The 24,806-nt window shown below is 45.0% G+C and overlaps 1 protein-coding gene across 1 annotated transcript in view; it reads left to right on the forward strand.

Moving 5' to 3' along the window:
* Nucleotides 1–24,806, forward strand: part of ATP9A (ATPase, class II, type 9A) — a 175,200-nt gene that overhangs the window by 17,970 nt on the left and 132,424 nt on the right. Inside the window, exon 2 of the mRNA XM_006839177.1 lies at nucleotides 22,208–22,352. Within this exon, the coding sequence (XP_006839240.1) occupies nucleotides 22,208–22,352 (145 nt within the window). The remainder of the gene's footprint in view (nucleotides 1–22,207; nucleotides 22,353–24,806) is intronic.

Raw genomic sequence — 24,806 nt, forward strand, 5'->3', positions numbered from 1 at the left:
TATATATATATGAATAACACTTAATGTACTAATCAACTTTTTATATATACGATTCAGTGACACCAAAGATTATTGTTGTTGTTGTTAAGTGCCATCAAGTCGGTGCCAACCCATAGTGACCCTGTATAGGGTTTCTGAAGAGTGGCTGATGAGCTTGAACCACTGACCTTGCTGTTCAAACTGACGTTGCAGTCCAGCGCTTTAACCCACAGCGCCACACCAGTGATGATAGGAACTGTGTTGTCCAACCATCATTGGTAACAGATATACAATGTTTCCTAACAATGATACTCCTCAATTCCAAATGTTTCCATACCGTTAACAGAGACTCAGTGCCCCTGAAACAATGAAAACGTAAGGAAGCATTTTAATTTGAACTTGCTGTTGTTGGTAAGTTCCGCTGAGTTGGTTTTGACTCATACTGACCCTGTATAGGGTTTCCGAGGAGCAGCTGGTGGGTTTGAACTGCCGACCTTGTGGTTCATAGTCCAGCGCTGATCTTACAGCGCCATACCAGGAGTACATGAAAAGACCAGGAAGTAACAGATATGATCATGTGACCCACTTAGCATTTTTTTGTTCTGTTTTTTTTGAATAAGCTGATTTTTTGGTGTGTGTAAGTAATGCATGTGGTTGTCAGGTTCTGACTCATAAGGACTCAGTGTATAACAGACTTAAATGTTGCCCAGCAATGGCTTCCTTCCATTGTTGGAACCACTGTGTTAATCCGTCTTGTTGAGGCTCTCCCTCTTTCTTGCTGATTTTCTGATTTACCAAGCATGCAGTCCTTCTTCAAAGACTGGTCCATCTTGATAACATGTCTGTTATTTCTAATGAGCATTCTGGCTGTACCTCTTCCAAGATAGATTTGTTCTTTCTTTTGGAAGCCCATAGTGGATTCAAGGAGCTCTCGTAGTGTAGTCTGGCTGTTAACCTCAAGGTCAGCAGTTTGAAACTACCAGCTGTTCTGTGCCTGTAAAGATTTACAGCCTTGGAAACCCTACTCAAGGTTGCTTCATGTCAGAACCGCCTCCACAGCACATAATCACCACCACCATGGTGTATTTCACATTCTTCCTTGACAATGGAATTCAAAGGCTTTAATTGTTCTTGAGTTTCCTTAACTCCATTCATTGTACAGCTTTCCCTTGTACATGAGGTGATTGAAAATACCATGGTTTGGGTCAGGTGCACATTAGTCCTGAAGGTGGTGACATCTTTGCATTTGAACACTTTGAAGAGGTCTTTTGCAGCAGATTTGTACAGCACAGTACAAAGTAGTCACGTGATTAGTTGACTGCTCCTTTGGGGAGTTGGAAAGGCAAGGAGCTACCAGTTACTAGTGAGACGAGCTGTTCACTCAGAGACGGCTGATGTCATTGTAGTGGCTACTGGAACACTTGAGCTCACTGCAATAGCAACAGGAAGATAAAATCTTCATGTAACAGCTGTGCAGTTCAAACCGTGTTGTCCCATGGCTATTGATTGTAGATACAAGTAAAATGAAATAAAATAATGCATATATACACGAAGGGGCTTCAAAAAGTTCATTGAAACATTGTATTATCTTTTCCATTAACTTTTTGAAGCCCCCTCGTATATATATGTGTATGTGTGGTGCTGTGAGTTAATGTGCTGGACTGCATGGCCAGTTTGAATTGCAAGGTCAGTGGTTCAAGCTCACTAGCTACCCCTTGGAAACTCTATATAGGGTTACTATGAATTGGAACCGACTCCACAGTCCTTAACAACATATATATTTATCTATATGGGAATCCCTGGTGTGGTGCTGTAGGATAAGCACTGGACTGCTGACCACAAGGTTAGCAATTCAAACACACCAGCTGCTCTGCAGAAACCCTATGTGGGGTCACTATGACTAGGAACTGACTCAACAGCACACAACAACAAACAAACAGCAACGGAATATGTGGGAACACTGTGGTGCTGCAGGGTAAGCACTGAACTGCTAACCCCAAGGTTGTTGGTTCAATCCCACCAGCCTCTCCACAGGAGAAAGCTGAGGTTTTCTGCTCCTGTAAAGGTTTTACTGCCTCAGAAACCCTATACAGGATCACTGTGACTCTATGGCACTTAACAACCTAGACATATAAGTACATGTATACACACACACATTGTATATACATCATCAGACACAGAAAAGTACACAGTTCCTAAGTGCACAGTCTGATGAACACATTCCTGTCACTAGTACCAGATAAAGAAACAGGCTGTTAACTTAGGAACCCCCTTGTGCTCTTTGCCAGGTACCACTCCCTCCCTCCCTCCCTCCCTCCCTCCCAAGGAGCTCTGGTAGCGTAGTGGTTACGAGTTAGGCTGGTAACCTCATAGTCAGCAGTTCGGAACTACCAGCGGTTCAGTGGGAGAAAGATGAGGCTTCCTGCTCCTTTAAAGATTTACAGCCTTGGAAACCCTATGCAGGGTCGCTCTGAGTCCAGACTGACTCCACAGCCCATCACCATCACCACTGCCTCCTTCCTAGGAGTCCTGGTGTGGCGCTGTAGGCTAAAACACTGGACCTCAGGGTCCTTTGAACCACGAGGTTGGCCTCTCCTTGAAAACCCTATAAGGGGTTGCTATGAGTCAGATTCAGTTTGATAGTTCTTACCAACTACTCCCGCCCTCCTGGCATCACAATCTGTGGATCATGTGGCATGTTCTCGCTTGAACCTGGCTTTTGGCTCCATCTGTTCTTCATTGGGTTCAAGCATGTTGTGTGTGTGTGATAGTTTGCTCATACTGAGTGTCGTGAGCTGTGTTGCTAGGAACATCCTTGAGCATATCTTTAGTACTCCTGTGGCTTTGCTAGGCCCTCGCGTGTGACTCATTTACTCTTCCATCAGCACAGGGAATCCTGCTGGCTCCATATCCTCACTAGCCCTTTTCCCTGTTGTCTTTACCTTCTTTCATTCTGATGGGAATGGAGTGGTAGCTCAAGACTTAATTTTCAGTTTGTGAATGATTTATATGAAAGAAGCTTCCCTTTCTTGATCTGAGATTGTTTCAGGCATATAGGTTAGCAGAGTCATTGTAACAATGAACCTAAACCTGGTAACATTGTCACATTAGAGTGGTCTTTCCTTCCCCGAGGGTCTTTAGGTTCCTCAGGCTGACCAAACACTCTCTTATACAGTACAAAGAAATAACCATGAAGTATGTGTTTTCCTTTTTTAATTGTAAAAGCAGTGCATACCTTACTCATTGAGGCAAACTGAAGAACTTCCTGATTAAGGAAGTTCCTGTGTTACTTTTCCATTAAAAACAACCACAGTTATAAAGAATATTTAACACATGTTGTTTTCTTCCTGTCCTTTCTGTGTATGCGTTGTTTTTATCAATTATAACAATGTAGCACATATATTTTAACTTTCTCATTTTCACCCCCCCCCCCGTTTGATACTTGAATGTGCATGGTTATACCTTCCTTGTAAATGATATATTTAAAAAAATTTTATTCCATCTATTTTCTCTCTTTTTTAAAGATTTTATTGTGAATTGAGTGATAGTTTACATGGGAGAACATCAATTTTTCAGTTTTACACTCACCCTCTCCTGTTTTGTTTCATTGCAATGATTACTATCCTCTCTTCCCTCTCCGTACATCATCATTCAACAGTATTTGCTTCTATTCCTTCTGTGTGTTTTTTTTTTTTAATGTACACCCAAACACTCAGGAATGTACAATCGTAAATGCTGTTTTAAGTGGCTACATATATGCTTCTGAATAGATCTTCTCTGATGTATTTAACTAGTGACTTACTTTTCTACAAGTTGATTCATTTTTTGTTCTTTATAAATAATATATGCAGTTGATCCCCATTCCTATTGTGATGAATTCTGGTGTTGCAATTATCCACTTAAAATAATGCAGCTCTCAGAAGCCCTGTACAAGGTCGTTAGGAGTCGGAACTGACTTGACGGCACTTTACAACAATTAGTGGCAACAACAGTAATTGTCTTGGGAGCCGTTTTTCTCTCCACTTAGGGGAGATGGAAGGTTGAGGGGCTACCAGTTATGGGAGAGACCAACTACTCATGTGGAGATGACTAATGTCATTTTTTTCCCCCAAGATATATTGATAATTTATTAGTGATTGGAATGCAAAGGTTGGAAACAATCAGTAGTTGGAAAAAATTATGCTGGAGATTACATGACAGGCTTTGCATGACCAATGACGTATCTTTTTTTTTTTTCCCATTTAATTTTTTTTTAAATGATTTATTGTAAATTATGTGATAGTTTACATGGGAGAACATTGGTTTTACATTCATTCTATTGTATATCGTCTCATTGCCATGGTTACATTCCCCTCCATGCAATGCTTCCCCCGTACCCCCCAGGTCTTCAGCACACAGTCACTCTCCCTCTCTGGATCTAATGTCTCCAGCTGCTCCATCGCTCCACATCATCATCTCTGGCTCCATTTCAGACATCACTGCTTCTCTGGGTAGGGTCCCACTCTCTGCTCTTCTCCTTTGATGGTCCTAGGGACCTCCGCTCCTAGACTGAAAAGTGAATCACTCCCCTCCTTGCTATAAAATGTCTGACTAATGTCATTTTAAGTGGATACTTGCAGCATTTGAGCTCACCACAATGGCAACATGGATGAAGTCTTTGAAAGTGGGCCTATGCCAGTGTAGTTCAAACCCATGTTGTCCCAGGGTCCATTGTAAATTACATGTGGATTTTCAACTGCATGGGAGGTCAGCACCCCTAGCCTCCATGTTATAACTGTATTTCAGTTTGGGCAGACATTGCTCTTTATGATTTGTTATTTAAAAAGTAACTATTTTTTATTGCTGAGAATACACACCGCAGAACATGTACCAATTCAACAATTTCTACACATACAATTGGGTGACAGTGTACAGCTAATGTTCCCATCCTGGAAATGGTTACTTTGAAGGCATAAAGGGAGGATGTTGAGGAAGGCAGAGGCCTGAGAACTCACCTGTGTAATGCAGGATGAGCCAGAGCTGCGAGTGATGCCTACAATACGCTCATTATGCTGCATAAAACCAACAGGAAAGCATCTTCGCCTGCGTGTTTGGACCTTTCAGATGACTGCCAGCTATTTGAAATGTTATACAAATTATTAGCTAATACTCACAAACAAGTTAGCAGGAAACAAACAAATAGCTAGAGGAATCCAAATAACTCCTCTTGATCCATTCATTGTTTCATTCCCTAAATACCTACTCTGTCCCTGGTACCCTATTACTGTTGGGTTTACAGAAGTGAACATGAAGAGGCAGCAGACCCTGCTTACTTGGAGCTTACATTCTGGTGACACATAATGTGTGCTCTAGTAAGAATGGTATTCAGTTGGTTTCTTAAGAGCCATCTCCATTTTCCCAGGTGATTTAAGTGAACAGTCGTGTAGCAGCTTCACATAGCCCCATGTGAGCGCTGTCACCGTTCCACGTTTCGGGAAATTGAGACTTTTTTTTTTTAAGTTTTTATTGTGAATTGGGTGAATGGGAGAACATCAGTTTTGCATTCATCCTATCGTATTTCATTTCATTGCAGTGTGATTACAATGATCATCATTCAACAGTATTTGCTTCTATTCCCTCTTTTTTTTTTTTTTTTAGTGTATACAAAAAAACTCAGGAATATATAATCATTTAAACAACCAAAGGACACATTCTGCAAGTCTGCCTTCTGGCTGCCAGCTCTCAGTCCCTCTCTTCACATGAGTCTAGAGTCCTCAGCTGCTCCCTGTCTCCATGACCTCATCTCTGCCTCTATCGCTGGTGTCGCTGCTTCTCTGGATAGGGTCCCCCATTCCTCATATGCTCTTCTCCCTTGATGGTCCTAGGGTCCTCTGTTTACTGAACCATAAGATTCACTACTCTCCCCTTTATGTTACAAAACTTCTACCTTTATTCTTGTGACACTCGCAATTAACCATGGTAACAACTACTCACTGTTGAATCATAAGAATCTTATCCCCATCTCCTTTCACCAGCCCCATCTAGACAAGATGAAAACTATTCAGTGGGGGTTCTAAATTGAGGCCTTTTGATGTTGTTAGTCAGCTGTAAGGTGGCTTTGACTCATGGCAACCTCATGTATGTCAGAGGAGAACGGTACTTCGCATGGTTTTCAAGGCTGCGACCTTTTAGAAGCAGATTGCCAGCCTTTCTTCCAAGGAGCTGTGGAGTGGGTTTGAATTGCCAACGTTTTGGCTAGTAGTCAAGTGCTTAACAGTGCACCACTCAGCTGGTGGTCGCACAGCTCCTAGACGAATTCCTTTTGTCCCATGGGTCTCAGCGCAGTTTTCACTTCTTCAGAGACTCCTTCCCTGAGCCACCACACTCTCAAGAAAACCACGTTCCATGGGATGACAATTCATTATCTGCTTTCTCTCCCCACCTGCCTACCTATGGAACGTTAGTCTCGTTTGCACATAGTCTCTGAGTTTAACACAAAGAGCAGCACATAGTAGGTGCTCAGTAAATACTTGCCTATTGAATGAGGCTTTCTACTCCCGCAAAGATTTATAGCCTTGGAAACCCTGTACAGGGTCGCTATGGGTCGGAACCGACTCGACGGCACTTAACAACAACAACATCGAATGAATGAATGAGTGAAGAATGGAAGCCTTCTTCCGTAGTTCCCACCAGATCTGTCTGCCTCCAGCACCCTTCATTTTCTTCTGAAATGTTAGTAACCCTGAGGGCCTTGCCTTACTGATTTATCCAGGGCCTGAGGATGTGGGCTAGGAAGCCGCTGCCCTCTCTTGCTCTTGCTTCTGCTGCTGCTTTTCTGGTGTCACAGCTCCGTCTCCTGCATCAAGGAGGGGCAATACACAGGGGCCTCGGGGTCCAGAGGATAGGCTTCATTTCTGGCTCCTCTGTCTTGTTGATCCTTTGCGCTGCCTTCCTGCTTCTGAGATGGTTCATTGCAAATCCAACAAGATGGAAAAATTGGCCAGTCCCCACATTAGAGTTCCATATTTGCAGGGTCCCACCCAGTCATTTTGTGGAAGTTACAAAGCCAATAGCTGGAAGAGCCGTATCAAGTAATTCAGTGCACCACATGTTGATATAATTTAGTGATACTGATCACATTCTTATAGTTGTACAGTCATATGCTCCACAGGGTCTTGGTGTGGCACTGTAGGATAAGCACTTGACTGCTAACTGCCAAGATCAGTGGTTCAAACCCACCAGCTGCTCCTCAGAAACCATAAGCAATGTCACTATGAGTTGAAACTGACTCAGTGGTATAACAGCAGCAATCTTACAGAAGAAGAGCTCTAGGTTTATTCCAGGACACTGCTGGGTGCACTTGAAACACCAACAATCTATTTGCACCCCTCAGGGAATCTGTGTAAACCTGACCCATTGTTGCTGAGTTGATTCCAACTCATACCAACCCTGTATGACAGAGAACCACTGCCGATAGGGTGTCCAAGGCTGCAAATCTTTACAGAAGCAGAATGTGTCCAGTGTTTCTTCTGTGGAGTGGTGGGTGGGTTTGAATTCCAGCCTTTTGTTAGCAGCCAAGCATTTAACCACTGTGCCTCCCGAGTTTTGGAATTAACCCCACAGCAGTGGGTAAGTTATGTGTCATATCTGATTTCCCTAAAAAAAGATGGAAGCTTGTAGTGCAGTTTCTGAAACTCAGGCGGCGTTCCCTGGTAGCGAAGTTAGAGAAGGGATGAGCATCCTCATCTACCTGAGCTACCAGCATTTAAGACCCTCAGCATCTCCACTACCTGTTTCTAGAGATGAGTTCTTTCCAAGGAAGAGGTTATTGTATGTAACCTCTGACATTTTGCAAGTGCCACTGGAAACATCTCCTGTGGCCATCATGGGGCTGTCTCAATGCCAAAGGCCCGCCCAAGTGAAGTGACTCATGGCAGTGTCTGTTGCTACCCATGTCCCCAAGGGAACAGAGGAGGAGCCACAGTTGGAGACGGGAGAAACCTTCCTGGTGGCACTGGTGACTTCCTGGTTGGCTGCCAAGGATCTTCGGGATTAGGAACATGAACTGAGGTCATACAGTCGTTGTTCATGCTTGGGGAAGTGAGTTCAGCTGTCTGAACACTGGGCACGATGCATACAGTGGCTTTGAGGATTACAGAAGATAGTGCAAACGTGGTGATTTAACCCACAGTGCCCGGCACCTGGGAAGAACAGTAACTGTGTAAGCAGGTGATAAGGCCGGCAGAGAGGAGAGGGCAGAGCTACCAAGGACTATTGCTGTGTTCCTGCTTTGTCTTTGTCACCTAGGGACCCTCTGGGGAACTAGGTAGACAGTTCAGAAGTTCCTCTGTGATTCTGCTGAGAAGTGAAGAAGGTTTGCAAATGCTGCTCCCAGACTCTGTGGTTAAAGTGCTGTCTCCATGGTCAGTCGGCTGGACCCACAGCCCAGCTGCGGGACCTCTTCCAGGTGCAGTTTTCTCCTCTGCTCTGCGGGGATGTGAAGAGCCCTGCGTCATAGGATTCTAGTGAGGACTAAAGGAAGTAATCCTCACTGAGGGCTTCGCCATGGCGCCTGGCACACAGTAAGTGCTCAGCCAGTGTTTATTATTTTGGAGACTGGGGAATTGCCTTCCATTCTATTCCATTTGGTTCTCTGGCATGTTGCAGGACACTGCTGTGTTCCTGGCATGGTAGCTGGGGGCTGGGTTTGGATATTAAATCCTCTGACCAAATGGCCTGGGTGAAGTATAAAATTCAGGAAGCTGAATCCACTGCCACTGAGTTGACTCTGAATCAGGGTGCCCCCTCTGTTGGGCTTCCGAGACTGTCTGTCTTGACAGGGACAGACAGCCTCATTTTTCTCCCTCAGAGCAGTGGGTGGGTTTGAACCGCCAGCACCTAACTCACAGCACCACCTGGACAGGTGACTGCAGAAAGTCAGGAGAAAGCTCTCGGAGTGCTGAATACCAGGGACCTGGAAAGACACCAAAAGCGTTGATCTTCAAGTCACCCATAGTGAACTGACAAATGTGAACTTGTGACCCAGACAGGAGGCTGTGAGGGAGAGCTACGTGCTGTTTGGGCAGCAGAGCCTGTGGTGGTTATTTTATTTTACATTTAAAAAATGTAGTCTGTCGTGAAGTCAGGAGTGCAGTTTTTACAAGGTAAAGAATAAGTATGTTCTTGTTTGGTGCTGTTGAGTTGGTTCTGACTCATAGCAACTCTATAAAGGGCTTCCAAGGGGGTGACCCACCGACCTTGCAGTTAGCAGTTCGGTGCTGCTTCCTGCTACACCACACATTGTACGGGTATTACCCACTGTTGCTCGAAGGTGGGTTTTGAAGGCTATGTAGAAGGTAGAGGGGGTTATTGTAGAAAGTGATGATGTAAGTGTGGAAGGGACCAGTCTCTGGAGAGGGTATCATGTTTGGTAAGGTGGAGGGTCAGAGAAATAGAGGAAGATCCCCAGTGAGATAGATTGGCCAAGCGGCAACATCAGTGGGCTCAAGCGTGGCAACAATTGTGAGGTTGGCCCAGGATCAGGCAGTGTTTTGTTCTGCTGTGCATAAGGTCGCTATGGGTCGGTACTGACTCGATGGCACCTAACAACAAGAAGTATAGAAGAGGAGAGGAGGAGTGGCTTCCAGGCAGGCCTCAAGAGACAGGAAGTCAGAGCTTTACAGCTTAGAAACTGGAAGGAGGGACAGAAAGAACTGTGGTGTGAACTGCCCCTTACACAGGGCTTCTTGTTGTTAAGTACTGTCCAGTCTGTTCCAGCCCATTATGATCCTGTATAGGTTTCCAAGGAGTGGCTGGTGGGTTTTGACCCTTCTGGTTGGTAGTACAGTGCTTCTCCTAAAGTACCGCACGGAGGCTTTAGGCAGCTGGGAGAAGTGAGAAGCGATTGGAGGGAGGAGCGGAGAACTGAAGAGTTCTGGAGCACACTGATGTATCACAGCGGGACAGCTGATCGTCAAGGACTTGGGATGAGCAGGTGGTAGGGCAGGACTGACTTCTATCTTTCTTGGGTCATTGTGGGGGTGGGCCTTGTTGCTGAGTAGCAAGATGTCCAAGAGGAAAAGATTTGAGGTGGGAGACATAAGGAGAAACCGGGCGTTTCTCAATGACCCTGACTGCCCTCTTCCAGGAGTTCTGGTGTGGCACTGTAGGATGAGCACTGGATCATAAAGTTGGTTGGAGCTGCAAGGTCGGCAGTTCAAATCCACCAGCCACTCCTTGAAAACCCTATATAGACAAGGTCACTATGAGTTGAAATTGACTCAGTGACACTAAACAACAACATGCCCTTCCTGGCTGTTACCTGGTGAGAAGAGTTTAGGGTGTGTCTGTATTTATTTCTTAGGGTGTTTCCCTTATGTACATATTGATACCCCCCCCTTTTTTTTTTTAAATGAAAAAAATGGAATCAGATCGTTTTGGCTTTGATTCTCCCCACCTCATCCCCTGGTCATTTTGTCTCTCTGGTGCTCAAGGCCCTGTCCTAGTCCTGTAATGATGCCTTTGCAATGAGCATCTGATTGTATCCAAGGTTTTGCTTTCTCTGATATAGCTGTCACGTGCAGCTTCCTTGTGTAATTCTCTTATTCAGTTGTGTGTCTGTGTTGGTGTAGGATATGCCCCTCATGCCATTTCATCTGAGCTTTACAGGTGAGGGGAACTGACTGGCTTTTCCAGGTGATTTCTTCCTGGGGTCAGACACCTGCTCAGACGTCGGTGAGCTTCAGTGAAGCATACGTCCTCCTTGGTGTGCTTCCTGACCTCAGGTTTTACCTTCTCTGTGGACATATTATCAGGAGGGACCTTTCCTTGGAGAAGGGCTTGGTCAGTGGAAAACGAGGAAGCCCCTCAGTGAGATGGGTGATGCAGTGGCTACATCAATGGGTCAAACAGAACCCACTCTTGTGAGGATGATGCAGGGCTGGAAAATGTTCTGGTTTTTATACATAGGGTCACTGTGAGTCAGCACTGACTTGATGGCACCTAACAGCAATAGTTTAAAAAAAAAAAAAAAAATCTAGCCACTTAGATGTATTTAGAAAAAAGAGCAAAACTCTCCCTTCATACCTTTTTTTCCACTCCTTCCAAGCTCCCTGTATGACTCGAAACATCTGCACTTGCCAATTTGGGTTATAACTCTCTAGACCTTTTGTCCAATGTGGTAGTTCCTAGACAGGTGTCGCTGCTCATTTAAGTGAATCAATGAAGGAAATTTCACCCATACCTGGGGGCTACCAATCTCAGAAACATACTGGACAGTGTTGCCCTACTTTCGCAGTTTTGGTCTGGTTGGCATTTGGGGCTGGAGAATTATGTTTTGGGGGCTGTGCTATAGACACTATATAGGATGCCAGTAACACCTCTTACCCCAGATGTGACTGCCAAAGATGTCTGTTGTTGCATGCCGTCGAGTTGATTCTGACTCATGGTGATCCTGTATAGGGTTTCTGAGGAGTGACTGGTGAGTTTGAACTGCCAGCCTTGCCATTCAAACCGACTTTGCAGTCTAGCAGTCCTCCCGCAGCGCCATACCAGGTCTCCCTGTGTTGTTGTTGTTAAGTGCCATTGAGTGGATTCTGACCCATAGCGACCCTGTATAGGGTTTCCGAGGAGCAGCTGGTTTGTTTGAACCACTGACCTTGCTGTTCATATGGCTTTGCTGTCTGATGCATTAGCCCACAGCGCCACACCAGGACTCCTGGACATCACCTGAAGAGGACAGAATTGCTCCTGTTGAGAACCACTGCTGTGGACTCATTTTTCCATATTGTTTTAATTTTTTCTCTACTTTTTACATTGTCTGTGGAGAGACTGTCCCTTTGTACTCGTAGCTTCTGGAAGCATTGCGTGCCCTGCCCAGCAAATATTTGCGGTGTGCCTGCTGATAGCCTTGAGGCTGGGCTTGGAACTCACGGTTTCCAGGACTTAACTCCTTGTCACGCTTTTTTCAGAAACATTGTTCCCTTGGCTTTCTGCCATGATGTTTGCTTTTCCCTCGAAATTCAGCCAGGTTTCATGAGACCACCTCGTGAAATTGGCTGATAACCACCTGCTGTCATCACCTTTGTTTGTTTTAGCAGAAATCATGACAATCCATTTTGGCTTTTCTTTGTGTAAGTGATCAAAACTGGAATCAGTACAAACAGCATTATTTCCAGTCTTGACTCTTAACCTAGTTTCTACTACAGGTGAGAAGATTCTCTGTGTTTTCTTTTTTTTTTTTTTGCATATGGGAAAATAAGAGAAATACTATGTATTGTTATTGGTGTGCGCACTACACACTGTCCGAGGATTTATGTTGTTCTTTCTGACTGTCAGTCCTCTCGGACTCACAGCGACCCTGTGTACAATGAAGGAAACATCTCCCGGTCCTACACCATCCTCACAATTGTTAAGTTTGAGCTTACTGGTGCATTGAAAGGCCTTTTGTTGTTGTTAAGTGCTGTGGAGTTGGTTCCAACTCATCGCGACCCAGTAATAGGGTTTCCGAGAAATGGCTGGTGAGTTTGAACTGCTGACAGTGCAGTTCAAACAACTTTGTGGTCCTGTGTTTACCCTACAGTGCTATACCAGGACTCTGAAAACCTTTTAGGGTCCAGGGTATGCTGGATATTTTGGTTGTGGGAGTGGTTACCAGGATATCGACATTTATGACGACATATTCAAAGTCCACAGTTACAGTGTGTATTGTGTGTAAGTTATAGCGCCAACATGCTGATTAAGGAAAGAAAACAAATGTGATCCTGAAGTGTAAAACACTAGAGAAATTTCATTAAGGTTCCAATCTGTGATAAAAATGGATACACTTGAATTGATACATTTGGCATAGAATCTTGACTGTACAAGGGACTGCTAGAAGAATGAATAAACCTGTCTTGGAAGAAGTATAGCCAAGAAGTGAGGATGGTATGACTTTGTCTCACGTATTTCAGACGTGTTATCAGAAGAGACCGGTCTCTAGTGAAAGGCTCTGCTTGGTAAATCAGAGGGTTGGTGAAAAAGAGGAAGACCCTCAGTGAGATGGATCAACACAGTGATTACAACAATGAGGTCAAACATAACAACATTTGTGAGGCTGGCACAGAACCAGACACTGTTTCCTTTGGTTGTACATGGGGTCGCTATGAGTCAAAACCAACTGGAGAGCCCTAACACCAACCAGTGCTGTTATGTAGTATCTCTCCCCCCACCCCCCCAAGTCTCCTAACTTATGTGCCGCTTTCAAAAGTAAAAAAGATAAAGGATATGTAAACCTTGTTGTTAAGTGCCATTGAGTAGGTTCTGATGCGTAGTGACCCTGTAAAGGGTTTTCGAGGAGTGGTTGATGGGTTTGAACCACTGACCTTGTGGTTAACAGTCCAGTGCTTATCCTTTAGGGCCACACCAGGGCCCTATATAAACCTTAAAAATGAAGGAAATAAAAAAAAAGATGAGTTGCTAGTCCCAAGCCATAAAGTCCGCATAGAACTAAGGTTTGTATCTAGGGGCTGTTCAGATGAAAACCTCTCACTCTGTTCCATGGGGTCCTGGAGTTTTTAAAATTGGGGGAGCAGGGAGGCATCATTTTACTCAGGTTCTTCATTAATTTCTCACCCTAAAGGGATTCTGTCCTAGCCGGCCTCCCCAGTGTGTTTTGAATGTGTGCTACAAATAGCTTGTCATAGGAAGCGACAGACAACTTGGTTTGGTGTTAAGAAACAATAGTGGCCATTCATGATGCCCAGGTGACAGCTAGCAGAACAACTTCAGGGCAGCTGGCGCTCTGGTGGCTTAAGTCCATCCATTAGACAGATAGGTGTGAGCAGCTGCCCAGGGAAGAAGAGTCGTGAGGATAAATCCAGTGGTGGAGAGAGGATCCTGGCTGCCATCTCTTCTGTTTGGACAGACTTAGGAGAACTTGGTCACTTACTATAAATTTGCTACCAGACCCGAGGTTTCCCCTTTGGGATAGTCATTTGCAAAGTACAGGGAGGGCCATGGCTCTAGGCTGCAGTGATAGCGTTGAAATAATTCAAGAGCAGGGATTAAATCATTTGGAGCCATTTAGTTAGACCACTGTGCCCTTTTTCAATTTCCTTTCAATATGTTGCATCCTGTGGGAACTCATCTTTTGGTACCCAACCTTTGCTCATGTGGCTGCAATTCAGAAGAGAGGAGAGAGGGCAGCAGGTTCAGAGTAGCTGACATGGTGTCTACCTGGAGTGTCATGGCCACGTGTGTGACTTTATTGTGTGTGCTGATTTGAGGTCCACTTCTGCTGATGACCAGTGACGCTCAGTTTCCCTCTATGGGTTGCCATGGTCGGGTGCCATCGAGTTGATTTTCAGCTCATAGCGACCCCATGTGACAAAGTAGAACTGCCCTATGGTAACCTTTATTGGAGGAACCCTTGGCTGCTAACCAAACTTTCAGGATTTGAACCCATCACAGGCTACAAGTGAAAAATGGCCCATCCATCTGCTCCTGTAAATATCACCACCATGGTGCCAGACGATAAGCACTGGACTGCAAACCACAAGATTCCTGGTTCGAGCCTGCCAGCCACTCTGTGGGAGAAAGATAAGGCTTTCTGCTCGCACCAAGATTTGAAGCCTCGGAAACCCGACACAGGGTTTGAGGGTGGGTCAGAACCAACTGAGGATGCTTATCAACAACAGCACAGGAAACCCTTGGGGTAGTTCTCCTCTGCCCTGGAGGCTTGCTCTAAGTTTGAATCCACCAGATGGCATACAGTATTAACGGCAACAATTTTATGGGAGCAGGTCTTTCTCCCTCAGAGCTGCTGGTGGTTTCAGACTGCCAACGTTTTAGTTAACCATCGTGTACTATGGCGCCTACCCACGTATATTGGTGGCTGTTGATAAAGTTCATCCCGACCCATAGTGGCCCCATGTACAACAGCACGGAGCGCAGCCTGGCCTTGCCTCCTCCTCACAGTTGTCGCTCTTTGAGACCATTGTTGCTGCCGCTGTTCCAATCCATCTCCTTGAGAATTTCCTTCTTTTTCTTAGACCCTTTACTTTCCCAAGTATGGTGTCTTTAAATTGGTCCTTCCTGTTAACATATCCAAAGTTTGTGAGACAAAATCTGACCGTTGTCCCCTCTAAGGGACATTCCATCTTCTTCTAAGATGGAGTTGTTCATTCTTCCAGAAATCCATGGCATATTCAGTGTTTTTTTTGCCAACACCGTAATTAGAATGCATTAGTTCTTCTCTGGTCTTCCTTATTCCATTTATGGTAGTCATATGAAATTGTCCGTTAAAATAAATCTATGTAAATGATTTACATAGGAGCTCTGGTAGCATAGTGGTTGTGAATTGGGCTGTGAACCGCAAGGTCAGCAGTTCGAAACTACCAGCTACTCCATGGGAGAAAGATGAGGCTTCCTGCTCCCGTAAAGATTTATAGCCTTGGAAACCCTGTTCAGGGTCGCTGTGGGTCGGAACTGACTTGACGGTACTTAACAACAACAATGTAAATGAAGTGACTCCATTTGAAACAGATATTAAGTAAATAAAGCCTAGAGCAAGGATCATTTTTGTTTGTGTGTGTGTTGGGGGCTGTGTGATACATTGTAAGATATTTAGAAGCACCCCTGGACTCTGCCTTCTAGATGCCATTAGCAACCCTCCCCTATCCCTACCATTGGGACACCCAAAGATGTCCACATGGTCTCTTGGTGGACAAAATCTCCCCAGGTTGAGAACCACTGACTTACACAAAAATCAAGTCGGTGTGCTTGGGCATTATAGACAATCACATGTGCGGTGTGGTAACATGGCTTAGGCAGGCGTCCCGCAGTGCAGAGTCACTTGCTGAAGTTCATTTGTGTGTCCTTGAGCATCGACAACAGTTTCAGAATGAGGTGGAAGGAGATGTTTTGAGGGAGATGCTTTGTAGCCGTCCTGTCCAGGAGGACTGAACATGATGGGATGTTCTCTGTCCACGTGGTCCAGTATGGGAGCTTCTGTTCATGGGGACTGTGGAGTCCTCACCATGTGACTAGTGAGGAGGAGAAACGGAATGATTCTCTTTGGATTAAATTTAAATTTATATTGCCGTATATGGTTAATTTAGGGGCTCCTTTGCTAATCCATATACCCATAAAGAAGGCAGAGTGGAGCAGGCTGGTAAGGAAACAGAGGCTTTAAGGTGTAGCTGCTTAGAATTGAATATAAAAAGACAGGTAGTATATATTCCCACTTATTTAGAATGTTTACAGTAGGTAAAGGGAGCTCTGTTAGCATAGTGGTTATGAGTCGGGCTGCTAATCTCATGGTGAGCAGTTTGATACAACCAGCCACTCCATGGGAGAAAGATGAGGCATTCTGCTCCTGTGCAGATTCACAGTCATAGAAACCCTTTACAGGGTCTCTGTGAGTCGGAACTGACTCCACGGCACAGAACCAGCATCACCATCGCAGTAGGTAAATGCATGGAAACAAAAGTTGATAAGTGGGTACCAGTGGGTAAAATAGACCTGTTGATTCTATCTCATGGCGGACCCCTGTGTGTCAGAGTAGAATTGTGTTCCATAGGGTTTTCAGTGACAGAGATTTTTAGGAAGTAGATCACCAGGCCTTTCTTGGGAGGTACCTCAAAAGGGAACTCAACCCTCCAACCTTTTGGTTGGCAGTGGAGCCATTTGTACCACTCAGGGACTCCGATCGGTTCTCCCAGGACCTGAAATAGTACTTTGTACCACGTGGGTTCTGCGAAGGAAGCGCTAGAGCTAAAGGAACTCTGGTAGCATAGTGGTTACAAATTGAGCTGGTAACCTCAAGGTCAGCAGTTTGAAACTACCAGCTGTTCTGTGGGAGAAAGATGAGGCTTTCTTCTCCTGTAAAGATTTACAGCCTTGGAAACCCTGTGCAGGGTCGCTATGAGTTAGAACCGACTCCACGGCACTTAACAACAAGCAGGTGGGTATTTAACAAGTGCTTATGAATTTAGCCAACCCCCCACACACAAAAAAACCCACCCATTTAGTTAGAAGAGATGATATATGCACGAGGTAAAGAATTCATACTTTCCTAGAGGATATGTAGGACAAGGTCTCCCTCTGCCCCCTCCCCAAAGGGATCCAGTAGATAGGGAGAATTTCTGTGCATTTACCAGCAGCTGTCTGCAAGTGTGTCTGCTTACTTTCTTGCAGAGTGTAGTATCCTGAACTGTCTGCTGCTGATGTTTTGTTTTGAATTTTTTTTGTATCAATGCGCAGTGTAAGTCACTTTTGTCCTTTCAGCCCTTTTAGGCGTACATGCTGGCAAAGTATCTCATCCCCACCTTTCACTTCTGCTACTTCTGTTCCAACCCCAGTTGCACCTGCAGCATTTCCTCTTCTGTCCCTCACCAACTAGAGCCGGGCCAGAGCTTACAAGTTATAGGGCATGGTCCTCCTGGTGCCAAGTCAGCTCCAGGCCTTGGGCACCAACCTCCAGCTCAGGAGTCCCGATAGCAGCCTCACTCTGAACTGCTCTACAAGTTCTGAGATTTCTTTCTGCTCTCTCAGGATAACTACCACAACTCACGGTCCTCATTCCCCTCTGGAGTTCCGCTGTGGTACTGTAGGATCAGCACTGGACTGCTAACCGAGAGATCAGTGGATCAGACCCACTTGCCACTTATTGGAAACCCTATACAAGGTCACCATGAGTCAGAACTGTCTGGACAGCACTTAGTAACAGCAACATTCCCCTCTGCTGTGACCTGCACGTTTTCCCTGCCCTCTCAGTTTCGATAATTTGCTAGAATGACTCAGACCCTTTTGAGACCATTGAAATTATAACCACTGCCTTATTACAACCCAAAAGACAGAAATGAAAAGACACACAGGACCAGGGCTGGGAGGGTCCCATGTGCCCAAAAGGAATGTGCTGCCCATCTGTGTGCATAGATGTCTTTGCCTACCAGGAAGCCCAGAGCTTTGCTGTGAGAGGTGGGGGGTGGGGTAGGGCAGGGTTCCAACTCCAGCCCCTCTCCCCCAGGTCATTTGATAGCACAAGGGGATTTACCATAGCCTTTTAGGTTAGGTGTGGTCTGGATCCCTCCTCAAAGATACTTAGGATTACCAGGAAAATTCCAAGGTTTTAGAAGTTATCTCTCAGGATCAAAGGCAAAACCGAATTCTTGGGTAAAGTTCATTTAAACTCCACAGAACACTTCAGTGACATTAATTATATTCAACATGTTGTACAACCGTCACCACTATTCATTTCCAGATATTTTCATCATCTCACCAATTAGAAACTCGGTCCCCTTAAGCAGTAGCAACCTGTTTGCCTGTCCCACTGGTCCAGGTATGCCCATCTCCCACTAATCAACTTTTGTTTCTAGGTATCTGTCTATTCTAGATACTTCATACAATATGTGGCCTTTGGTGTCTGATTAATTTCACTGAGCATTATGTGTTGTTTGTTTCATTGCGAATTCTGTGAAGGCTTACAGAGCAGATCGTCATTTTACATTCAACAAACCCTATTCTGCCTTTCTATGATTGCAGTACCCTTATAATGTAACCTCACCTGTATCAGTTTCCATTCCTCCTCCCTTCCTAATTTACCCTAAGGTAAATGCTGCCCTTCTGATCTTGAATGACTGACCATTCTAGTATTGTTGACCCCCATACACCTGCCTACAGCTTGGCTGGAAATTGAGCCACGAGGGTGAGTTCAGTACTATACCAAGGACCATAGTCTTGGGAAGTTCCTCCAGTCTTTTCTGACTAGTTGGCGTGGTCTTTTTTATGATTTTGAGTTTTGTTCCCACTCTATCTGGGACCTTCTACTGTGATCCCTTTTAGAGCAGTTGGTAGTGGTAGCACCTAGTTCTTCTGGTCTCAGTGTCATGGAGAGTGGTGGTCAGGAGGTCCACTAGTCCATTGGCTAACTGTTGTCAAGCATCTTCAGTGTTCATTACTCTCCTTTCCTCTGCACAGGGAGCGATCAGTAGTTGTGCCTTAGATGGTCACTTGCGAGCTTTTAAGATCCTATTCACTACTCACCAAATTAGGATGTAGAACATTGTTTTTGTGGAGTAGGTTGTGCCAGTTGACCATGGTGTCCCCCAGAACTATGGTCTTGAGTCTGCAGGCCTGTCAGTGTAATGTTTTCAGGGTTCATCAATGCTGTAGCATCTATCAGAACTCATCTCTCTATTGACTGAGTAACATGCCGTATGTATGTTTATATCACACTTTGTTGATTCATTCCATCTGTTGATGGACACTGGGGGTGCGCCTATCTTTTTGTTATTATGAATAGTACGACTTTAAACATTGGTGTACACGTATCAGTTGTGAGTCCCTGATTTCTAGTTTTAGCCTCTTGCGTTTTTGCTTTCCATCCATCTGGTGTTTATTTATGAAGAAGCCATCTATTTTCAAAGAACTCATACTTTCATTTATTATGTTGAATCATAATTATCTGTTTACTGTTTGTTTTCTCTTTAAGTTCCTGTAGTACTTAAGAGGAACAGCTTTCTCTTATTCAGCACTGTGTCCTTAAGAGTTTAGTACAGTAATTAGGATTTATTAGGTTCTCACTAAGTGTTTCTTGAATCCTAAAATGAGTGAGAAGATGAGCAAGCCCCTAGTCTGACTCATTGAAGACAATTCCAAAAGCAGAGTTTATATATTGGAATAGTGGTTGGTGTTCTGATGTGGCGCTGCAGGATAATGCGCTGAACCAAAAGGTTGGTTTGAACTGCAAGGTCTGTGGTTCAGACTCACCAGTTGCTCCTCAGAAACCCTGTACAGGGTCACTGAACCAACTCATTGGCACTTAACAACAACAACAACAACAACAACAAATGCTCATACAGTGGAGTCCTGCATGATGCAAATGGTTAAGCACTCTCCTACTAACCAAAAGGTTGACATTTCGAATCTATCCAGAGACACTCTAGGGAAAGCCATTGAAAACCCAGTGGGGGATATTTCTACCTATGAGCCCCTGTGTTTGCTTGAACGTATCTTACAAATAGGATCACTTTGGTACACACGGCTCTACCTCACCCTTACTTAGGCTGCTAAGAATTCCATTTTACTGATGGCCCGTGTTTCTTTAACTTGTTGTTGTTACATGCTGTGGAGTTGATTTTAAGTCAAGGCGACCCTGTATAGGGTTTCCAAGGTTCTAAATCTTTGTGGAAACAGGAAACCTCATCATTCTCCCATGAAATGGCTGGTGGGCTTGAACCGCCGACCTTGTGATTCACAGTCCTTTGCTTATCCTACTGAGCCACACACGCCCCTATTTAATCTACCCCCAATTTATTTGGCCTCCTTCAGTCCTACCAGGTAGCTTAACTTCAAGCAGCTAAAACAAAAGTCACATAAGCAACCAACCTGGCTGTATGTTGTTCTCTTAAATACAGTTTCAGTCTTCTATTAGAAAGAATACAGCTATGTTGTTCTTGATGTTGAGTGCGTCAAGTTGGTCCCTGCTCATAGAGACCCTGTACAGGGTTTCTGAGGAGTAGCTGGTGAGTTTGAACCACAGCACGTGCAGTTAGCATTTCCATGCTTACCATACAATGCCACACAAGGACTATAGGAACCATCATTACAGGTTTATTATGGGATGGGGGGAGATAATTAAGATTTCTGCAAATAGAATGGTGTTGTTTGTTGTTAAGTGCGGTTGAATTGGTTCCGACTCAAAGCACCCCTTACAGGGTTTGAACCACCAACCTTTCAGTCAGCATCCAACTCTTCTACAGCGCCACACTGGGATTCCATGGAGGGATGTGTTTCCTGTCAAAGAACTACTTCCTGTTTCCTTCTGTAACTTCCTCTCCTTTCCCTTCTGTCTTTTCACCTCCTTCTTTTCCTGCCTCTTCCCTTACCTCCCCCCGGCGCCGCCCCCTTGCTCCTTTCATTTCATTCATATCTAAGTGTCTGTGTCACACCTGCATGGCTACCCATAGGCCAGAGTGTAGTTTGTACCAGAGGCAGGGGTTGTGAGGTTGTGAAGAGCGGCTGGTTTCTGGGGCCTCTGTGTGTCTCTCTGGCTTTCGCACACATTTAGACAGGGACCAGCAGGAATGAGCTAGAAGTGAAACCTGCCCGTATCAGAACACCTCTTACTGGAATGAGGATGCTATTTTTAAGAAAGGGCATTGTGTTTCCTCATGGAAAATTTGAGCGGCTGAGGCAGGCAGCTCTCGGATTCACTAATCTTTAGGTTACGGATGCACAGGACCTAGTTTGCCTCGGTGGCTCTGTATCCCCACACCCTACGCGGGGGCCTGGCCTGTAGGAAGAAGGGGAGAAGGAAGAAGGGTCTTCGGGGGACCGGTAATTATGTAAGTCCTAATTGCCAGCCTGCTTGGTTTCACTTCAGCTGGCCCAGTTTCAAGTTGCTGGCAGGGGATCAAGATGGTTTCTCCCTGCTGCCTGTGTATGCTGTGGGGTTCGGGAGGATGAACCAGTCAGTTTAGGGTCTTTTCATTGCCATGCGTAAGGGGACTTGTAATTTCTTCTATTTCTATGTTTAGCTGTTTTCCCACAGTCTAAGCTGCCTTTCTATTTTTGAAGGCTCTCAAGCAGCTGTTTAACAAAACAGTCCAGCCCACTGGGTGATCTGGGATGGGCTTGCATATGGGCGGGTGGGTGGGGGGGTGCATTTGCGTGAACCACCCTCTCAGGAGAATTGTGTGGCACGCCGGCCCATTTCCAGATTCTATTAGTTTTGAGACTTTCCAGTTTGCTCTTCTAGAATGTGCTAAGGAGAGCCCGGGCTGCTCCCTCTCTGCTGCCGTGGAAGACCTCTTAATCTCCAGGTGGAAGCAGCAACTTAGACGCCGGAGGTGTCAGAAAGACCCTCGGTGGTGGGAAGGACAGGCACAGTTTGAGGCCAGCCTCAGCTGTTTCTCACAGTGCTGGAAACATGGCTGCTTGATTCATTCCCTTTTCTCATCTGTACAGTTGGGACAATAATGGTATTGGCTGTGTGTTTACCTTGTTACTTTAGAATCGTATTCTCAAATGAATCTTGCTTTTTAAAATCAATAGCTTGGATTTGGAAAAAGCATCTTTTAATTAATTGTTCCATAGCTTTTGAGCAGCCCTAGCTCTCTTTCCATACCAGTAAAGGACAAAGCCCCACAAATGGTCCTGACGCTGTGAAGACATCTTCGGTCACAATAGATATAAGAGTGGCCAAATGTGGGTGTGGCCTCGGTGTTGTGGGTGTGGCCTTAACAGTGTGGGTGTGTCTTTTTGGCAGGTGCTGCGACTGGCTGAGATGCTGTGGTGGAGGGGAGCCCAGGCCCCGCACTGTCTGGTTGGGGCACCCCGAGAAGAGGGACCAGAGGTACCCTCGAAATGTCATCAATAACCAGAAATACAACTTCTTCACCTTCCTTCCTGGGGTAAGTAAGTATGAGTAGGGACTAAGGCCATTTTTCTTTTCCTTCTCAACCCACATGGTGTTTGCAAACATCCCGAGTCCCCTCTGTGTCCCCTTAGCCGTGGACCCTTCTTCTCTCCTGGGCACCTGGGAGGTGGTGGCGTCTTTCCACAAGGCTGACATACTCCACCTGGTCAGTTAGAATTACCTCATGTTTATTTATTTAGGAGTGAAGAAGATATTTGGAGAAGTAAGCCTTAGAATCTCATCCATTGCTTTTCCATCAATTCTAACTCATAGCAGCCCTATAGGGTTGAGGTGAACTGCCTCAGAGTGGCTAGAGGGTTTGAACCATTGACCTTTCAGTTACTTAACCCAGTGCGCCAGCAAGACTCCTTTAACATTCTATCCAAACCACCAAAAACACACACAAAGCAAGGAGTGCTTAGAAATGTTTCCTTATCATCACGAGGCACATATTAAAATAGAGCAAAGTTGGGAGAGAAAGGAAGTCAAGGGGCAGACATTGTAACCCTCCCATGTAGAGAGGGAACCCCTGGTAATGTTTTTGTTCTTTGAAGTTTCTGCGTTGCTTACTATTTGACCCTGGAGTTATGGCATTTCGACATGAATACATCCAGAATCAAGTACATGTAATCACCAAACCTTCCCTCATAATACACACCAATTAAATACCTATTTTTACCTAATAGCCATAGGATAAGCACTCGACCTCAAGGTCAGTTTGAACCACAAGGTTGACGGTTCACACTCACCAGCTGCTCCTTGGAAACCCCATACAGGGTTGCTATGAGTCAGAACTGATTCGACAGCACTTAAAACAACAACAAAGTAGCACTTTTACCTGGTGTGGTTTCCAAACACATAGAACAGCAGCAAAAGTCGGTTCCAGTGCTAGAAGGAAGAAAACAACAATTCCGCAGTGTTAGCTATTGAGGTTAGTATGCATGCAAATAAACCGTAGTTTAAGTTATGGTGTCTTGGTGAAGACTGAGGTGCCCTTGACCCAAGCCATGACCTTTTCAATAACCTCCTCCTATGCAAACTGGACAATATAAAGAAAGATTGAAGAAGAACTGATGTATTTGAATTATTCTGAACTGTCAGAAGAAAGAACAAATCTGTTTTGGGCGAAGTACAGCTAACAAGCTCTTTAGAAGCGAGGATGGAGAGACTTTGCCTCACGTGCTTGTGGACATGTCATCAGGAGGGACCAGTCCCTGGAGAAGGACATCATGCTTCTGGTAAAGTGGATGGCCAGCAAAGAAGAGGAAGACCCTGAAGGACATGACGGGTTGTCATAGTGGCTGCAACTGTGGGCTCCAACAACAGTAGCTCTGAGGGTGGCGTAGGACCAGGCAAGGTTTATTCTAAGGTATTTTGACCATACTCTTGCTAGTTGTCTCAACCCACAGTCCCCTCAAAATCTCAGCATCTGAAGACAAAGTCCTCGCCCCTCCCCCATTTATGTAACATGTGAGAGGGCTTTGGCTTCTGGAACATGGCCACCACGCTCTCCATGTGACAGACAGCCAGGGCAGGTGACCAAGGCACACCAGCTCCAAACTGCTGTAGCCTTGAAGAGACACATCACTTCTTCTTATAGCCCATTGGCCCAAATGAGCCATGTGACATGGGGTTTCACCTCCAGGGAGATGGGAAACTGAGGGATCAGGTACCTCTGTCAGAACCTATTGCTCCATAGGATGGGATTCCACTGTATTCATTGTGTGGTCTTAGAATCATACTGTTTGTATTACTTCTCATTTTGTAATTTTTTGATTCAAACTTGTGGCATAAGCATTTTCCTGTAAAACCTCTTCATTGTTGTTTGGTGCCATCGAGTTGGTACCAACTCATAGTGACCCTGTGCACAATAGAATGAAACACTGCCTTGCCTGGTCCTGGGCCAACCTCACCATCATTGTTACACCTGAACCCATTGCTGTCACCACTGTGCCAATCCATCTTGTTGGGGATCTTCCTCTTTTTCTCCACATTTTCACTTTACTAAACATGATGTCCTTCGCCAGTGACTGGTCCCTCCTTCAAAGTATGAGAGACAAAGTCTGTGGCCCTCCTGGTTTCCAAGGAATACTTGGGCTGTACCTCTTCCAACACAAGAAGCTCTGGTAGTGTAGTGGTTATGAATCGGGCTGTAAAACTTAAGGTCAGCAGTTCAAAACTACCAGCTGCTCCGTGGGAGAAAGATGAGGCTTTCTGCTCCCATAAAGATTTACAGCATTAGAAACCCTGTACAGGGTTGCTATGAGTCGGAACCGACTCCATAGCATGTAACAACAACAACTTCTTCCAACACAGATCTGTTTGTTCTTTTGGCAGTCCATAAAACTTCTCACTACACAACATTTTTATTTTTCTTAAATGTTTTATTGTGAATTATGTGATAGTTTACATGGGAGAACATCAGTTTTACATTCATTCTATCGTATAT

This window comes from Chrysochloris asiatica, unplaced genomic scaffold (assembly GCF_000296735.1).
Source record: "Chrysochloris asiatica unplaced genomic scaffold, ChrAsi1.0 scaffold00023, whole genome shotgun sequence".
Lineage (NCBI taxonomy): Eukaryota > Metazoa > Chordata > Mammalia > Afrosoricida > Chrysochloridae > Chrysochloris > Chrysochloris asiatica.